The sequence below is a fragment of the Haliotis rufescens genome, unplaced genomic scaffold, assembly GCF_023055435.1.
Source record: "Haliotis rufescens isolate VD_foot unplaced genomic scaffold, xgHalRufe1.0.p SCAF_5, whole genome shotgun sequence".
NCBI classification, from domain to species: domain Eukaryota; kingdom Metazoa; phylum Mollusca; class Gastropoda; order Lepetellida; family Haliotidae; genus Haliotis; species Haliotis rufescens.
In genome coordinates this window covers 43,245,862-43,264,786 of record NW_025964223.1, presented here as the reverse complement: position 1 = coordinate 43,264,786, position 18,925 = coordinate 43,245,862, and the positions used below count along the sequence as shown (strand labels likewise).

Here is an 18,925-nt window from a genome sequence, read left to right as displayed (position 1 = left end):
CCACACACAGTGTACACTCCACTCTCCCTGCAGCACTTCCACACACAGTGTACACTCCACTCTCCCAGCAACACTTCCACACACAGTGTACACTCCACTCTCCCTGCAGTACTTCCACACACAGTGTACACTCCACTCTCCCAGCAACACTTCCACACACAGTGTACACTCCACTCTCCCTACAGTACTTCCACGCACAGTGCACGCTCTTCCAGCAATAGTTCCACACACTGTGTACACTCCACTCTCCCTGCAGTACTTCCACACACAGTGTACACTCCACTCTCCCTGCAGCACTTCCACAGACAGTGTACTCTCCACTCTACCAGCAGCACTTCCACACACAGTGTACACTCCACTCTCTCTGCAGTACTTCCACACACAGTGTACACTCCACTCTCCCAGCAGTACTTCCACACACAGTGTACACTCCACTCTCCCAGCAGTACTTCAACACATAGTGTAAATCATCCAGCAACAGTTCCACACACAATGTACACTCCACTCTCCCTGCAGTACTTCCACACACAGTGTACACTCCACTCTCCCTGCAGTACTTCCACACACAGTGTACACTCCACTCTCCCTGCAGCACTTCCACACACAGTGTATACTCCACTCTCCCTGCAGTACTTCCACACACAGTGTACACTCGCCCAGCAACACTTCCACACACAGTGTACACTCCACTCTCCCTGCAACACTTCCACAGACAGTGTGAACTCCGCTCTCCCAGCAACACTTCCACACACAGTGTACACTCTCCCAGCAACACTTCCACAGACAGTGTGAACTCCACTCTCCACTCTCCCAGAACATTGAGAGCACGGAGGAGACAACGTCTACTACAACGCTAGATCCTGGTAAATATACCGTTGAATGATATATAAATTACATAGAAATGGAACTATAAAGGGTAAACTTCCCACATACATGTAATTTAACATTGTATGATGCTTCATAATCAACAGTGTCTTCCACATCCTCGCATGAAGATACGGGAACTACAGCTCCTTCAACGACAGATACGGAGTTCACAACGATTACCTCTGCAAATACGGCCACTGCAACAACAGTCACACCAGTGGCCGTTACTCCTGGTAAGAACCCATTCAAAAGATAGCCAAGTTTTGTTCTGAATGGCTTCAACAAGAGGAGCCAACTTCCACACTTCCGCACCACTCTTCCAGCAACAGTTCCACATGCAGTGTACACTCCACTCTTCCAGCAATACTTCCACATGCAGTGTACACTCCACTCTCCCTGCAACACTTCCACATGCAGTGTACACTCCACTCTTCCAGCAATACTTCCACAGACAGTGTACACTCCACTCTCCCAGCAACACTTCGACAGACTGTGTACCCTCCACTCTTCCAGCAACACTTCCACATGCAGTGTACACTCCATTCTCTCAGCCACACTATCACAGACAGTGTACACTCCACTCTCCCTGCAGCACTTCCACACACAGTGTACACTCCACTCTCCCAGCAACACTTCCACACACAGTGTACACTCCACTCTCCCTGCAGTACTTCCACACACAGTGTACACTCCACTCTCCCAGCAACACTTCCACACACAGTGTACACTCCACTCTCCCTACAGTACTTCCACGCACAGTGCACGCTCTTCCAGCAATAGTTCCACACACTGTGTACACTCCACTCTCCCTGCAGTACTTCCACACACAGTGTACACTCCACTCTCCCTGCAGCACTTCCACAGACAGTGTACTCTCCACTCTCCCAGCAGCACTTCCACACACAGTGTACACTCCACTCTCTCTGCAGTACTTCCACACACAGTGTACACTCCACTCTCCCAGCAGTACTTCCACACACAGTGTACACTCCACTGTCCCAGCAGTACTTCAACACATAATGTAAATCATCCAGCAACAGTTCCACACACAATGTACACTCCACTCTCCCTGCAGTACTTCCACACACAGTGTACACTCCACTCTCCCTGCAGTACTTCCACACACAGTGTACACTCCACTCTCCCTGCAGCACTTCCACACACAGTGTATACTCCACTCTCCCTGCAGTACTTCCACACACAGTGTACACTCGCCCAGCAACACTTCCACACACAGTGTACACTCCACTCTCCCTGCAACACTTCCACAGACAGTGTGAACTCCGCTCTCCCAGCAACACTTCCACACACAGTGTACACTCTCCCAGCAACACTTCCACAGACAGTGTGAACTCCACTCTCCACTCTCGCAGAACACTGAGAGCACGGAGGAGACAACGTCTACTACAACGCTAGATCCTGGTAAATATACCGTTGAATGATATATAAATTACATAGAAATGGAACTATAAAGGGTAAACTTCCCACATACATGTAATTTAACATTGTATGATGCTTCATAATCAACAGTGTCTTCCACATCCTCGCATGAAGATACGGGAACTACAGCTCCTTCAACGACAGATACGGAGTTCACAACGATTACCTCTGCAAATACGGCCACTGCAACAACAGTCACACCAGTGGCCGTTACTCCTGGTAAGAACCCATTCAAAAGATAGCCAAGTTTTGTTCTGAATGGCTTCAACAAGAGGAGCCAACTTCCACACTTCCGCACCACTCTTCCAGCAACAGTTCCACATGCAGTGTACACTCCACTCTTCCAGCAATATTTCCACATGCAGTGTACACTCCACTCTCCCTGCAACACTTCCACATGCAGTGTACACTCCACTCTTCCAGCAATACTTCCACAGACAGTGTACACTCCACTCTCCCAGCAACACTTCCACAGACTGTGTACCCTCCACTCTTCCAGCAACACTTCCACATGCAGTGTACACTCCATTCTCTCAGCCACACTATCACAGACAGTGAACACTCCACTCTCCCTGCAGCACTTCCACACACAGTGTACACTCCACTCTCCCTGCAGCACTTCCACACACAATGTATACTCCACTCTCCCTGCAGTACTTCCACACACAGTGTACACTCCTCTCTCCCAGCAACACTTCCACACACACAGTGTACACTCGCCCAGCCACACTTCCACACACAGTGTACACTCCACTCTCCCAGCAACACTTCCACAGACAGTGTGAACTCCGCTCTCCCAGCAACACTTCCACACACAGTGTACACTCTCCCAGCAACACTTCCACAGACAGTGTGAACTCCACTCTCCACTCTCCCAGAACACTGAGAGCACGGAGGAGACAACGTCTACTACAACGCTAGATCCTGGTAAATATACCGTTGAATGATATATAAATTACATAGAAATGGAACTTTAAAGGGTAAACTTCCCACATACATGTAATTTAACATTGTATGATGCTTCATAATCAACAGTGTCTTCCACATCCTCGCATGAAGATACGGGAACTACAGCTCCTTCAACGACAGATACGGAGTTCACAACGATTACCTCTGCAAATACGGCCACTGCAACAGCAGTCACACCAGTGGCCGTTACTCCTGGTAAGAACCCATTCAAAAGATAGCCAAGTTTTGTTCTGAATGGCTTCAACAAGAGGAGCCAACTTCCACACTTCCGCACCACTCTTCCAGCAACAGTTCCACATGCAGTGTACACTCCACTCTTCCAGCAATACTTCCACATGCAGTGTACACTCCACTCTCCCTGCAACACTTCCACATGCAGTGTACACTCCACTCTTCCAGCAATACTTCCACAGACAGTGTACACTCCACTCTCCCAGCAACACTTCCACAGACTGTGTACCCTCCACTCTTCCAGCAACACTTCCACATGCAATGTACACTCCATTCTCTCAGCCACACTATCACAGACAGTGTACGCTCCACTCTCCCAGCAACACTTCCAGAGACAGTGTAGAATCCACTCTCCCAGCAACACTTCCACATGCAGTGTACACTCCAGTCTCCCAGCAACACTTCCACAGACTGTGTACACTCCACTCTCCCAGCAACACTTCCACATGTAGTGTACACTCCACTCTTCCAGCAATACTTCCACAGACAGTGTACACTCCACTCTCCCAGCAACACTTCCACAGACTGTGTACACTCCTCTCTTCCAGCAGTACTTCCACACACAGTGTACACTCCACTCTCCCTGCAGTACTTCCACACACAATGTAAATCTTCCAGTAACACTTCAACACAGTGTACACTCCAATCTCCTTGCAGTACTTCCACACACAGTGTACACTCCACTCTCCCTGCAGTACTTCCACACACAGTGTAAATCTTCCAGCAACACTTCCACACACAGTGTACACTCCACTCTCCTTGCAGTACTTCCACACACAGTGTACACTCCACTCTCCCTGCAGTACTTCCACACACAGTGTACACTCCACTCTCCCTGCAGCACTTCCACACACAGTGTACACTCCACTCTCCCTGCAGCACTTCCACACACAATGTACGCTCCACTCTCCCTGCAGTACTTCCACACACAGTGTACACTCCACTCTCCCTGCAGCACTTCCACACACAGTGTACGCTCCACTCTCCCAGCAACACTTCCACACACAGTGTACACTCTCCCAGCAAAACTTCCACAGACAGTGTGAACTCCACTCTCCACTCTCCCAGAACACTGAGAGCATGGAGGAGACAACGTCTACTACAACGCTAGATCCTGGTAAATATACCTTTGAATGAGATACTAATTACATAGAAATGGAACTATAAAGGGTAAAGTTCCCACATACATGTAATTTAACATTGTATGATGCTTCATAATCAACAGTGTCTTCCACATCCTCGCATGAAGATACGGGAACTACAGCTCCTTCAACTACAACAGCAGTCACACCAGTGGTCGTTACTCCTGGTAAGAACCCATTCAAAACATAGCCAAGTATTGTTCTGAATGGCTTCAACGAGAGGAGCCAACTTCCACACTTCCGCACCACTCTTCCAGCAACACTTTCACAGACAGTGTACACTCCACTCTTACAGCAATACTTCCACAGACAGTGTACGCTCCACTCTCCCAGCAACACTTCCACAGACAGTGTAGAATCCACTCTCCCAGCAACACTTCCACATGCAGTGTACACTCCAGTCTCCCAGCAACACTTCCACAGACTGTGTACACTCCACTCTTTCAGCAACACTTCCACATGCAGTGTACACTCCACTCTTCCAGCAATACTTCGCCAGACAGTGTACACTCCACTCTCCCAGCAACACTTCCACAGACAGTGTACACTCAACTCTCCCAGCAACAGTTCCAAATGCAGTGTACACTCCACTCTTCCAGCAATACTTCCACAGACAGTGTACACTCCACTCTCCCAGCAACACTTCCACAGACTGTGTACACTCCACTCTTAAAGCAACACTTCCACATGCAGTGTACACTCCACTCTTACAGCAATACTTCCACAGACAGTGTACACTCCACTCTTCCAGCAATACTTCCACAGACAGTGTACATTCTACTCTTCCAGCAACACTTCCACAGACAGTGTACACTCTTCCAGCAACACTTCCACAGACAGTGTACACTCCACTCTTCCAGCAATACTTCCACAGACAGTGTACACTCCACTCTCCCAGCAACACTTCCACAGACAGTGTACACTCGACTCTTCCAGCAACACTTCCTCATGCAGTGTACACTCCACTCTTCCAGCAATACTTCCACAGACAGTGCATGTACACTCCACTCTCCCAGCAACACTTCCACGGACTGTGTACACTCGACTCTTCCAGCAATACTTCCACAGACAGTTTACACTCCACTCTTCAAGCAGTACTTCCACAGAGAGTGTAGACTCCACGCTCCCAGCAACATTTCTACAGACAGTGTACACTCCACTCTTCCAGCAATACTTCCACAGACAGTGTACACGCCACTCTTCCAGCAATACTTCCACACACAGTGCACATTCCACTCTTCCAGCAATACTTTCACACACAGTGTACATTCCACTCTTCCAGCAATACTTCCACAGACAGTGTACACTCCACTCCCCCAGCAATACTTCCACAGACAGTGTACACTCCACTCTTCCAGCAATACTTCCGCAAACAGTGTACACTCCACTCTCCCGTCAACACTTCCACACACAGTGTACACTCCACTCCCCCAGCAACAGTTCCACACGGTGTATTCTCCACTCTCCCAGCAATACTTCCACACACAGTGTACACTCCACTCTCCTAGCAACACTTCCACAGAGAGTGTACACTCCACTCTTCCAGCAACACTTCCACAGACAGTGTACACTTTATTCTCTCAGCAACACTTCCGCACACAGTGTACGCTGCACTCTCCCAGCAACACTTCCACAGACAGTGTAGACTCCACTCTCCAAGCAACACTTCCACACACATTGTACACTCCACACACACACACCACACATGTGAACGCGACGTTAAACCTTATTTCACCTCACCTCTTCTTTCATCAGTGCTCAGTGCTGTACCCCGTGGGATATCCGGGGATTCCGGGGATTCCGGGGAAAGAGGGGTCATAAGAGGTCTTAAGTTACTAACCGTGGCTGACTGCGCTTTAATGTTCCGATTGCATGGGTCATTTCTCATGATTTTGTCTGGCCCACACCCGATTATTTACTGGACTATTGCTGACTGCGGCGTTAAACATCATTCGACTTATTTAGTTTCAGTGAACATCACAGGGAAGTGCAACCAAACGGACGAGACATACATCAGTGACAACACATCAGTAGTGGTGGGGTGTATTTTCAGCAGTTACCCTTCCAGGAATCTCAACATTACCTGCCAGAGAGGAGACACCTTGATGTCAACATCTAGCAGAATATTCTACAAAACTGGACGTGAAAATTTTTTGTTTTCTGTTCAGCTGAAATTTATTCCAATCTTGCGCCGCGACAGAGGTAGGCAAGACGAACGTCGTGGAGCATATCCACCTCCTTTGTTATCTACATCGTGCTTATTAACTCAGTTAGCTTCTGATCTCGCTGCTGAATCAGTAATTCCGTATCAATCGTTTATTGGAAACAGTTGTAAATAATTGTTATCTAACAACATTTTGATGATGATCAACATATATCGCAAGCGTACGGATTCACTTTTTTCATTTTTGTGTCGGTTTAAATCTCTTCAGATCCTCGTTGACATGTATCTATGAAATATGACGAATTCTTTAAAAAGCCATATATTTTCGTTTGCCAAATATGATTTCTGCTCCCACTTGATTGATTAGAAGTGCTTAATTCTTGTTTAACTCTTATTTGTGGCATTTATCTGCTATAGTCAGTAATATATAGTTCCTACAAACCTTTTCTTCTAGGTAACTATAGCTGCAAGGCAACAGTGGGTGAGTCATCTCTGGAGATACCCTTCTCTATCCTGGTGTATGAAGGCCCGACTGTGACGCTGTCACCGTCCACTTTGTCCCTGCAGGAAGGGGATCAGAGGAACTTCACCTGCCAGGTTAACAACGCACTTGCTGTGAAGACGGTCCCGGGGAGTCTGGTCTGGTGCCAGGCAGATGTAGTCATCACAGGTTAGTGTTGCGTGTGTATTGACACTGAGGTGAGGTAAAATTGGGTTTAACGTCGCGTCCAAAATTATTGCACTTATATAGCGACGTGCATGTACGTGTGTGTGTTTGTGTGGCTGCTTGTACTAGTCCGGACTAATGTCGATTGATAGTGCTAGCCCACGGATATACCATGCCGCAGTTTAACATGAATACCACTCAGACACAGTATACTGACTGCGAGCCGACCAGTCCTTGTTTTAGACGCTTAATGCCGAGCGCCAGACAGGGTAACAACAAGTACAGCTTTTAACGTCTTTTGGTATGACGCGGCCGGGGATCGAACCCCGGACCTTCCGCTCTACCACTAGACCAAAGAGGCGGTCGTATTGATACTGAAGTGAGATATTACTGTACTTGTATACTGCCTCATCCCGCTTCCTTCCTGGTCAACCCATTATTCCGTCACCTGCACAGTACCCGTACCGCCACTGAGTGGTGATATTGCATGGTTTGTTTGTTTGTTTGTTTGTTTGTTTGATTGATTGATTGATTGATTGATTGAACACAACTTCAGTCATATCAGGTTTCAGATGATTACAAATTGGTAAAACCTACTTACACGGCCTTGGTGCTGACAAACCTTAACACATAAACAGGTCATAGTTTTCTGACAAGCGTTAGAAAACTAACTCTGCATAGATAATTGCGGTGTTTTAGACAACAGGGCCGCCTGTGCTCCTTTGAGGAGATAGACGTCGTATCAGAAGCAAGGCTATAAACATTGTGCACCATCGAGACACTGTACCGTGTACTACAATCGCATAACTTACCGACATTATCTGTAGAGCTGTATCTAATTGTCATACCATCTTCAGCAGCAGAAACCAGACAATTCTAAAGAAGTATCTTCCTCCTCATCATGGCTGTATGTTTACTCCTCGGAGAGCTGAGAATGCAGTTGGAATGCACACTTATCTGTGCCAAGGTCGTACTGTCAGGATATTCAGCATACATATCTCGTGTTGTGTACTTTTAAATAATTTATTATTAATCTATATGCCATTCTTAAAAACAGACCCATCGAAGATCGTGAGAGTGGGGGATGGGATGGAGATTCTGATGATGAACTCGTCCGATGCAGATGGAGTCTACAAGTGTGGTGTCATCAACTGTACGGAATCAGCAACGCTTGTTATGATAGGACAGGAAGGTAAAAATCATAAGCTCATGTCAATGTGTGCCGTAAGCCTAAAAAAAGAGCTAAACAAGACATCACTTAAGCGACAAACCCCTTTCCATAATCGTATAGTGAGTGAGTGAGTTGGGTTTAACGCCACTTTTAACAGTATTCCACTGTTATTGCGGCGTGTCAGCTTAATGTTGGAGGAAAGCCCCAAGTGATGCAGGTCTCAGACGTTTCCGACTTCGGTGAAACCCACGAGCACGACAAACCTAGAAACATAATTCGGGAAACGGGATTCGAACCCACAATCATAGGTTTCTGGCGTGTCCAAAGGACGTAACTCTGCACAGCGAACCGCGGCGCCTTAGACGACTGGGCCACCCGTGCCCCCTCAATAATCGTATACTAAGAAACATCTCCTAACAGCTAAGTACGTTGTACAATTGTGTTATGGTATCACGTGTTCGCCAAAGGTATCGTGTCCCATTGGTGGCACATGTCACCAGTAGATGCAATGGCAAGTCAAATGTTCACCTGAAAAACGCGGGAACATATGGGTGTAATAAAGGGAATTGCTTCGGACATCAATTCTGTCACTGATGCGTCATTTTTTTAAAATGTCTACCACAGGTCTACCATAGCAAAAGCTTTACTGAGGTCTTGCATGTTGTAACCCTGTAACAACTTTTAAGCAAGAGCCATATGCTGCTTTCTGACTCGTAGAAACTTGTGAAATGTTGACACCAAAGGCTGGGTCTGCTGGAATATTGCTGATCATAGGAAAGTTGAACTCACCCCTCTTGTCATACAGTCTTGGGTATCTTTATGCGAACAGTTAAATCACCCACCCTACAGCCCAGACTTAGCCCCCAGTGACTATATCCTGTTTCGGCAAATGAAATCTGCCCTACGTGGAAGACGCTTCCAGGATGACGAGGACATAAAGGCTGCCACAGAGGCGTGGTTAGAGGGCCAATCTGCGGATTTCTATAAAAGTGGTATTAAAAGCTTGAAGGACAAAATGAATAAGTGTATTGAGGTGAATGGAGATTATATTGAAAAATAAAAGTGCAAAAGACATTCTGCGACTAGAAGGCAATGACCATGTGACCACACTGAACGATATCAGATCATCGACATACCTGAAGCTTAAGTCAAACCTCTTGGCCAAATTCCCGTGTTTTGATTTACCAATCACTGTGGAATATGCATAAAGAAGCAAATCAGAAAGGGGGCAGCACAAACGGTTCACCTGCTTCTTGACGAAATGACCAAACCCGCAAATTCCACACATATGTTAAATCAAACATATGCGCAGGTGGTATACATTAACAAGGACGTAGGGCCCTCATTCGTTTCCCGATGTCAAAAGTTTATCTGAATGTACAACGACCGTGTTGTATTTGTTGACATCATATGACACCTACACGTACCTTTACAGCCTTACAGGAGGGAGAGCCTGAACCTGAATCAGGATTTGTTTATCCCACCCTGAGTCCAACACACGTTTCTCAAAAACTGACAGTTTGAACGCTGTGTTCTTATCGTCCCGCATCCCCTAATTGTGTTGTTCTTTTGATAGTGATTATTAAACACAGGCTCGTGATATAGTAGGAATCGTACAATCGACTTTCGGCAGAGATGTCTTTTGAATATGGAAAGGGTGTTGTCGCTTTTACTCATACAGAAAACAAGGAACTAAATCTACGTTTATATATTTATTGTTTAAGATGAGTTGAGTTGAATGCAGCTCTTAATATTATTTCAGTTATATCAAGGCATAGCAGACTAATGAGGAAGTAAAGTGCCGATTTTTGTTAGTGACAGGATATCAATTACTGTTTATTTATTATTATGCTTTGACACATCATATCAATGTGGTAATATCTGTACATTGAGACCATAAGAAAACAACCCACGAAGGGTGAATATGGTTTTACGCCGCTTTTAGCAATATTCCAGCAATATCACTGAGAACATCAGAAATAAGCTTCACACAATGTACCCATGTGGGGAATTGAACCCTGGTCTTCGACATGAAGAACGAATGCTTTAACCACAAGGCAACCCCACCGCCCCTAACCAACAAAGAGTTATTTCCATGTTCATTACAGCTCGCAATTTGTTATCAACATGTGTAGGTTAATGATGACACGTTGTTTTACTTCTTCCAGACAAGTTTTGCACAGGAACCACCGACACCAGAGGAACAGTGTGGCCTCTGACTGTCGGTAATACGACGATGGTGCTGCCGTGTCCTGGGAGATTTCTAGGTGGGTTTGGTACACGTTTAATGATTCAGTCATGTAGAGTACATTTAATTTATCTGAAGTGTCTGCAAGCCCTTTGTGGGGAATGGGACCCGGGTCATCAGGTATGTTAAGAATAAGTTTGAATACTGATTATCTTGTCTACAAAGTGCGTATTTTGAAAAAAATGGACATTATTGCTTGCATTGAAGATTGTTATAGATTTTAATTTATGGTTGACAGTCTCACATTGTGACAGTCAACCTTGTTGCAAATATCTAAGAGTACATTATATAAAAGAAATGATGAAACATACGCCGTATAGCCTTTGTGTCTCGGTTTCATCCGATCTCATATATGGCAAGGTAAACTACAAAGTATTCAGCATCATATGAACTACAACCTTGTTATCTTGTTATATGTAGTTAATAGTGTTACTCTTTCTGTATATTTTGGCCGCCTCCGTGGTCTAGTGGAAGAGCGTCCGCATGGAGAGCGGAAGGTCCGGGCTTCGACCCCCGGCCGCGTCATACCAAAAGATTTTAAAAGATGGTACTTGTTGTTATCCTGTCTGGCGCTCGGCATTAAGGGGCTAAAACAAGGACTGGTCGGCTCGGAGTCAGTATACTGTGTTTGAGAGGGGTATCCATGTTAAACTGCGGCATGGTATCTCAGTGGGCTAGCACTATAAATCGGCATCAGTCCGGACTAGTACAAGCAGCCACACAACCATACACATATTCAACCGTCGCTATATAAATGCAATAATCTTGGAAGCGACGTTTAACCCCATTTAATCTCACCTCACTTTCTGTTCATTGACATGTGCAATATAAACAGAACAACTCCTTTTCCAACGTATTTAATGTTGAAGGTAAAGTTCAACGTGTCTGTGACGTCACTGGGGAGTGGGGAGAACCAAACTACATAAACTGCACGAGAGAAGAGATAGCTCAGATAGAGGAAGAGGTTGGTAACGTCAGCAGACCGTGCTTGAGAGGCGGATAACGTTTCTGGAGATACTAAGTAGCTGACCTCTTCTTTGAAAAATACGGAGGAAATCGAACAATAGTAACACCGATCATTGACTGCAAACATGTAATCTCTATTGTTAGGAGAGGAAAATAAAGCAACAGTTTTTAACTTAATGCAATTTTATTCATTTCTTTATGGTTTTAGGCATACATGTCTTTATGCATTCCTGTATCTGTCTTTTTATGCATACTTTTATCCTTTTCTTTGATATTGTCTGTCTGTCTGTATGTATGTGTGTATTTCCGCTGTACAGGTGGCTGCAATCACCGAGGGAACTGTGTCCAGTGAGGCTGTCAAGAATGTGCTTGAGAACCTACAGAATGCCACCCAGAACAACGACTCCTCCGCAGGAGATCTGGACAAATCCATTGACATCGTGGACAAACTTGTCTCTGCAGTGAGCGGGTCAAACACCATTGTTATTGATATTACGGCTACACAGGTGACTTGACTCACAGAACGTCAGAATGTTTTGAAGTTGGACAAATATTCAATATTCCCAACTTATGTTTATTGATGTGCTAGCATTTCGGTAGAATATGTAAAGATATTGATATCATTTATATCACGTGTAACACAATGTATCCAACCAATAATTCTTGCTTCGAGGGTGAAATGTCATTCACTATCCACAACTGAATCTTAATTATTTATTTCCCAAGAAAGTTTGTATTTTGACCCCTATCCTCCCTAAAGTCTTTACGACTTATCAGTTCGATAACATTTATCGTGAAAAAATCCACCTACAGACACCCAGGTAGAACGATATATGGATCTTGATATGGAAGTGCGAGTTACCATCAATCTGAAGGTTTGGTAGACACTTCTGTATGTCACATTGGAACAGTGCCATAACTATGTCATGACGTATGTTGGTTCAGTGTTCACATACTACCATCTATCTGCCTTTACCTATAGGACTGCCTCCGTGGTCTCGTGGTAGGGCTTGTAGGTACTTGTTGTTACCCCGTCTGATGCTCGTCATTAAAGGGCTAAAAACAAGGACTGGTCGGCTCGGAGTCAGTTTGGAGTCTGAGTGGGGTATTCATGTTTGACAAGGTATCTCAGTGGGCTAGCACTATAAAATCCGGTCTAGTACATGTACACGCAGACACACACACACGTGCATGTACGTCACTATATAAGTGTAATAATCTTGAACGCGACGTAAACCCCATTTCACCTCACACCTATACCAAGAGAGAGATAGATTTCAGCGTACCACGAAACATCTGTAAAAAACACAAGTAGGTTAAAACAAACAAGGCACATAGATACACATATTTTACTTGTACATCGCAACTAGAACCATGTGTGTATATATTCTGTACAGCTCAAGTAGTTGACCTTTATTTGTAGACTTTCATCAACGTGATTGACAACATACTGTCTGTGAATACAAGTCAGCAAGCCTGGAAGCAGCTTCAGCTTTCTGTGAGTATAACTCCGTTTCTCAATGCGTAATTCCAACATAGCACCGGAGAGGTATGAGCAGATTCGAATAAGACTAGCAATGGTTACCAATGCTATATGTGCTGCATGTGTATTGCCAACCGTTTGAGCTCTCTAGTATTGAGGGTCTGCTTTTAACGTCGTCAAGAGTCATTCGGTCAATACTGATTCCAATGTAATTACCAATGTCCTGCTAAACACATCCCCATTCCATAGAATATTAAACTTTTGGAATGTGTTTTATTAAATAGCTTTGGAACCATTTTCCAGAAAAGGCGTTTATTAATGATTATGTTTTTCGTCATGTTTAAAAATATTTGTTTTTAATCAAGGATGAAAAAAAGGTGTCGTCACTGATGAAATCAGTCACATCCTTCGGCTTGGCGGCTGCTAAATCACAGGCAGTCAACACACCTTTGAGTGTCAATAGTTCAACTTTGGGTAAGCCAGGGAGAGTTACTGGACCCTATCAGTATAATTGTTTTAAGAATGTGTGACACGGTATTATAATGTCTTAAGGGAGCGCGTATAATTGTATTCCTGTCACATGGAATTTAACAAAAATAACAACTTAATAAGACAGTACACACATAGAGCTTTGGAAAATGTGTGATAGTATGGACATGTCAATGTCCAACATTAAGCATTCGGACCAGCTTGAGTTTTTCGGCGAGATTAAGTTTGTAAGAAAACCTAGATATTCGAACAATTCAAAATAAAAAGTTTTTACAGGAATAAAGGTATTCAAGGACAATCATTTGAAGTAACTGAAATCTTGTTCGATGCGTATTGATACCCCTAACGTTTATAACTGAATGATGTGTATTTTTTATAGTTTCATATATTTACTTACTGTTTTGCGATTCTTTTCAGTGATGGAGGTAGCGAACATCACAAAGCAGGATATTATCTTTCCCTTTGTGAACCTGGAGGAGATTGGGGACTCTCTCAGACTTCCCAAGGAGAACTTCCGCACCTCAGGTTAAATACATAGTAGGATGTCGTTAATTGATGACAAGATAAAACAAGAGTTTGCCACTAACGTGGCTTATCCCCCGTCCCTGTTGTAGAATTTATGACATAATTAAATCTAAACAAACCCTAACCTTTTTTTAACCGAGGTGGAACTTGTCATGGAAATTGTAAAAAATAAAAATGTCTAAAATTTCTAAATAGCAAAAGGCATCAGTTCAGCATGTTCCTGACAAACCTGCAAAGTTTCATGAAAAAATATTGAACGGTTTATGAATAATGCTCCGGAAACGAACCCTACCCCCACAGAACCTAAGTCCATCTTGTTGCCATGGAAACGTAAAAAAAATAAAATCTAAAATATCTAGATAGCAAAACGCACCAGTTGAGCATGTACTTGGCAGACCTGCAAAGTTTCATGAAAAAAATATTGACCGGTTTCTGAGTTATGCTCCGGAAACGAAACGTGAGCATACGGACGGACGGACGGACGGACGGACGGACGGAGCCCGTTTCTATATCCCCCGCCAACTTTGTTGGGCGGGGGATAATTAAACGGGCAGAGGGTGAATATCTCGTTTTATAAAGCCCTTTCACAAGTGTAGGGACCCGTGAAGATCCGGTTTGCAATATGTCTTCTGCAACCCATGCTTGCTGTAAAAGGCGACTATGCTTGTCGAAAGAGGCGACGAACGGGATCGGGTGGCCAGGCTCGCTGACTTGGTTGATGCGTGTAATCCCAATTGCGTAGATCGATGCCAATACTGCCATGATGTCAATCACCGGATTGTCTGGTCAAGACTCGGTTATTTACAAACCGCCGTCATATAGCTGGAATATTGCTGAATGCGGCGATAAGCAAGAAACAAACACATAAACAAGTGTAAGCAACTTTGGAGATATAAATTGCGAAGATATTTAGCGAAGGCGGTCGGGTCACAAATAAAAAAAACATTGTCCGAAATATGTCCGAAATTTACCTTGTTTCGTTCAGATGCTTTGTGGGATATCTTATTGCATTTTGTGACCACGTTACGAAACGTTATGACAGGCCAGGCAAAATCTGAACAAACATCACGTTCCATGGACTAGAGTGGGTTTCCTTTGATAAAAGACATTTACTTCAGCGGGTGGACTGATGAATTGCCGCGAAAGGCAATCACTGAAAAAGATGAAAAGTTATCTGTAGGCAATTGGCTTTTTGTCTATGTAGTTGTCACGCCACTGTCGAAAAAACAAGTTTTCCACTTATCACTGGCACCATGACGTAAAATATTGATGCGCAAATTCCAGGAAAGCTTACAATGTTTAAATACCGTCTGTGAGCGATGAAAATACTCATATTGATCATTGAATTTAAGATTGACGTTATATGATAAAGAAGTTATCACGCTTTGTTTGTTTTGGAATGTGAAATATCCTGTACTATCCTTAGCGAGCTACATACATAGCGGGTATTCCTAATACAGGATATTTACGACCCCAAAACACTCCCGCGTGATAACCTGTATTTATTTTGATATCGAAACTGTCTATCATTTGACGAAAACTCGCGGCGTATATTCTGACAATAAAATGACATAAAATCTTTTTAATTCACACCAGTTCCTCATCCGTGTATAGATACAACCGCTTTTCTGTTGAATCGCTGTCTTCTGCGAGTGAATGAAGCAACGGCATGGTTTCACCGAGGGCTCAGACCAGTGAGCGCTGGGATTGCATCAGTAATATTTCTCGTGTAACAAGTGCCTTACTTTCTGGTCTCTCTTTTAATACCAGGATGCCGCCTCCGTGGTCTTGTGGTAGAGCGTCCGCCCGGAGAGCGGAAGGTCCGGGGTTCGATCCCCGGCCGCGTCATACCAAAAGACGTTAAAAGATGATACTTGTTGTTACCCTGTCTGGCGCTCGACATTAAGGGGCTAAAACAAGGACTGGTCGGCTCGGAGTCAGTATACTGTGTCTGAGTGGGGTATTCATGTTAACTGCGGCATGGTATCTCAGTGAGCTAGCACTATAAATCGGCATCAGACCGGACTAGTACAAGTAGCCAAACACACACGTGCATGCACGTCGCTATATAAGTGCAATAATCTTGGACGCGACGTTAAACCCAATTTCACCTCCCCTTTAATACCAGGCACAAAATACATGCACTGAGTAGGGCCCACTTGACTTCCGGGAGTTAACACATGGCTCATTTCGTTACGTAATGGAGAAATCACTCAGATCTGTTCATTCCGGAAGTCAAGCGTGACGTCATCAAAATGGTGTCACATTCTTAAATTAGACACGCGTCGCTTATTATTCATAGCGGCCTTATCCTGGGGTGGTGGCGACAAGTACATGTAGCGTATACGAGTCCGTGACGTATTGATGATGGATTTTCTCGTGCCATCTTCAAAGTTAGCATCTGGTGTTGCACTGATTTGATTCCATTCAATTAATACACCTATTTCATTTATTTGACGTCATGGATGAAGACTGATTTTATTTGTCTTTCAGAAAAGATAACATACGTTGCAGCGTATTACAGAACAATGACAGAGTTCCTACCGCCCAATAACTCCAGGTTAGCAAAGATGGTATTTTGAGTACAAATATTGTAGTGTCTAACAGGCAGCTTCGCTATACTTCCAAGAGTCGGCAATGCTGTACACTGATCCTTTGTGTAACGCTATGAGGTGGTCTGGTGAAATGGCGTTTAACGTCGCTTTCAAGGTCATTTCACTTATATAGCTTCGTGCATGCACGTGTGTGTGTCGCTGCTTGTACTAGTCCGGACTAATGCCGGCTGTATAGAGCAAGCCCATTGAGATAGCATGCCGTAGTTTATCATGGATACCCCACTCGGAGATATTATACTTACTTCAAGCCAATCAGTCCTTGTTTTATCCCTTAATGCCGAGTACAAGGCAGGGTGACAACAAGTACCTTTTAACGTCTGTTGGTATGGCGGAGCCGGGGGTCGAACTACCGACCCTCCCCTCTCCGGGCAGGAAAGCTATGACCATGCTGTATGAATATGCATTATTATTCTTATCTTTCACATGTTCGGACACCAATAATCATAGTATTCATTAGGAATGTCCCGATGTTGTACCTCAAAATGAATTTACCTATTAAAACTTGGTCCTGAATATCATATATAAAGAAACAATTTCTGAAAACTGAATAGTTGTTTTTTAAAGATAAAAAAACCCGACACCCTTCAATAGTGGTCTTCGTTATGGAAATGGTTTTCATTCTGCGTCACATTTTATGGTCTGTTTTCAGCGGAGGCGTCGCCAACGACAAAAATGTCAATTCTCGTATACTGGCCCTTGCTGTTGAAATTGATGGCGACGACTTCTCGGATCTCAATATGAACGTATCCCTTAATTTCCACAGTATAGAGGTAATTGTGGTACGGCTTAACAAAGCCGCAGTTTTGCTGAGTGAGTGAGTGAGTGAGTGAGTGAGTGACATGGGTTTCAAGCCGTTTTGAATATATAGTATTTCTGCTTGACCATGGCGTGTTAGCTTACCGTGAGATGGAACCCCAAAGGTAAAGCACGCTACAGACGCTCACCACTATGATGGGACCAACGGTCACGAGTATGTGCTGTCAAATCAAGAACCATAGTCAGGGATAATTATGGATTCGAACTGCACAGCTGAAGTGCTTTAAACCTCTGGGCCACCGGTACGGGAGTTTTGTTTTAAGCATAGCGATATGACAGAATGTTGGATTTTTCTTACTGTGTGTGTTTCAAGACAGACAACTTAAATATTATATTTTACGCATTAGTATCCTCATCCTCAATGTGGGGCGGTCGGGTACCCTAGTGGTTAAAGCGTTCGCTCGTCACGCTGAAGACCCGGGTTCGATTCCCGACATGGGTACAATGTGTGAAGACCATTTCTGGTGTCCCCCGCCGTGATATTGCTGGAATATTGCTAAAAGCGGCGTAAAACCATACTCACTCACTCACTCATTCTCAATGTATAATACTATTTCAGACGAACTACTCAGAACCAGCCTGTGGATACTGGGATTTTGATAAAGGGTAAATATATTTTTTGTAACGTCTCGATACCTCCATGAGCGGGGGTTCAAAGACGATTCTCAGTACCCTATAATCGTCGTAAGAGCCGACTGATGATGATGATGGTGGTGGTTAGTATGCGTGACCTACGTGATTTTACGCCACCATGCTCCAAAAAACAGCATGTAGCGAGATGTAATCCACAAACTGTTTTGTGCTTTGACAAAAGACGACAATCGTTTAAATAGTAAGAAGTACACCTATCGATATTCGAACCCGTGTGCAGCCTATGGTTCTGTCATAATCGACTTTCTATGCTACACATGAGACTGCTGGGCATTAACAGAATAATTTGCATCCTGAAACGCGTTGACATTAATATGAACCAGTAGATTTCAGGTCTTCAGCAACCCATGCTTGTCGTAAAAGGCGTCTAACGGGATCCGGGGTTAGAATAGGTCTTACAATAGGTCTTCAACAACCCATGCTGGGGATAAGAGGCGACTATGCTGGTCATAAGAGGCGACTATGCTTGTCGTAAGAGGCG

At 44.3% G+C, this 18,925-nt stretch overlaps 1 protein-coding gene across 9 annotated transcripts in view; it reads left to right on the top strand.

Moving 5' to 3' along the window:
* LOC124140088 (serine-rich adhesin for platelets-like) overlaps nucleotides 1–18,925 on the top strand; it is a 44,774-nt gene that overhangs the window by 14,669 nt on the left and 11,180 nt on the right. For 7 of the 9 annotated variants that reach the window (XM_048384646.1, XM_048384649.1, XM_048384644.1 and 4 more), the window contains 16 exons: nucleotides 972–1,100; nucleotides 2,398–2,526; nucleotides 3,343–3,471; nucleotides 4,733–4,816; nucleotides 6,615–6,851; nucleotides 7,268–7,483; nucleotides 8,538–8,672; nucleotides 10,820–10,918; nucleotides 11,769–11,863; nucleotides 12,183–12,371; nucleotides 13,289–13,363; nucleotides 13,714–13,822; nucleotides 14,255–14,362; nucleotides 16,856–16,922; nucleotides 17,627–17,747; nucleotides 18,353–18,399. In XM_048384646.1, coding sequence (XP_048240603.1) covers nucleotides 972–1,100; nucleotides 2,398–2,526; nucleotides 3,343–3,471; nucleotides 4,733–4,816; nucleotides 6,615–6,851; nucleotides 7,268–7,483; nucleotides 8,538–8,672; nucleotides 10,820–10,918; nucleotides 11,769–11,863; nucleotides 12,183–12,371; nucleotides 13,289–13,363; nucleotides 13,714–13,822; nucleotides 14,255–14,362; nucleotides 16,856–16,922; nucleotides 17,627–17,747; nucleotides 18,353–18,399 — 1,969 coding nt within the window. The remainder of the gene's footprint in view (nucleotides 1–971; nucleotides 1,101–2,397; nucleotides 2,527–3,342; nucleotides 3,472–4,732; nucleotides 4,817–6,614; nucleotides 6,852–7,267; nucleotides 7,484–8,537; nucleotides 8,673–10,819; nucleotides 10,919–11,768; nucleotides 11,864–12,182; nucleotides 12,372–13,288; nucleotides 13,364–13,713; nucleotides 13,823–14,254; nucleotides 14,363–16,855; nucleotides 16,923–17,626; nucleotides 17,748–18,352; nucleotides 18,400–18,925) is intronic. The other 2 variants (XM_048384647.1, XM_048384650.1) reach the window with 2 other exon arrangements.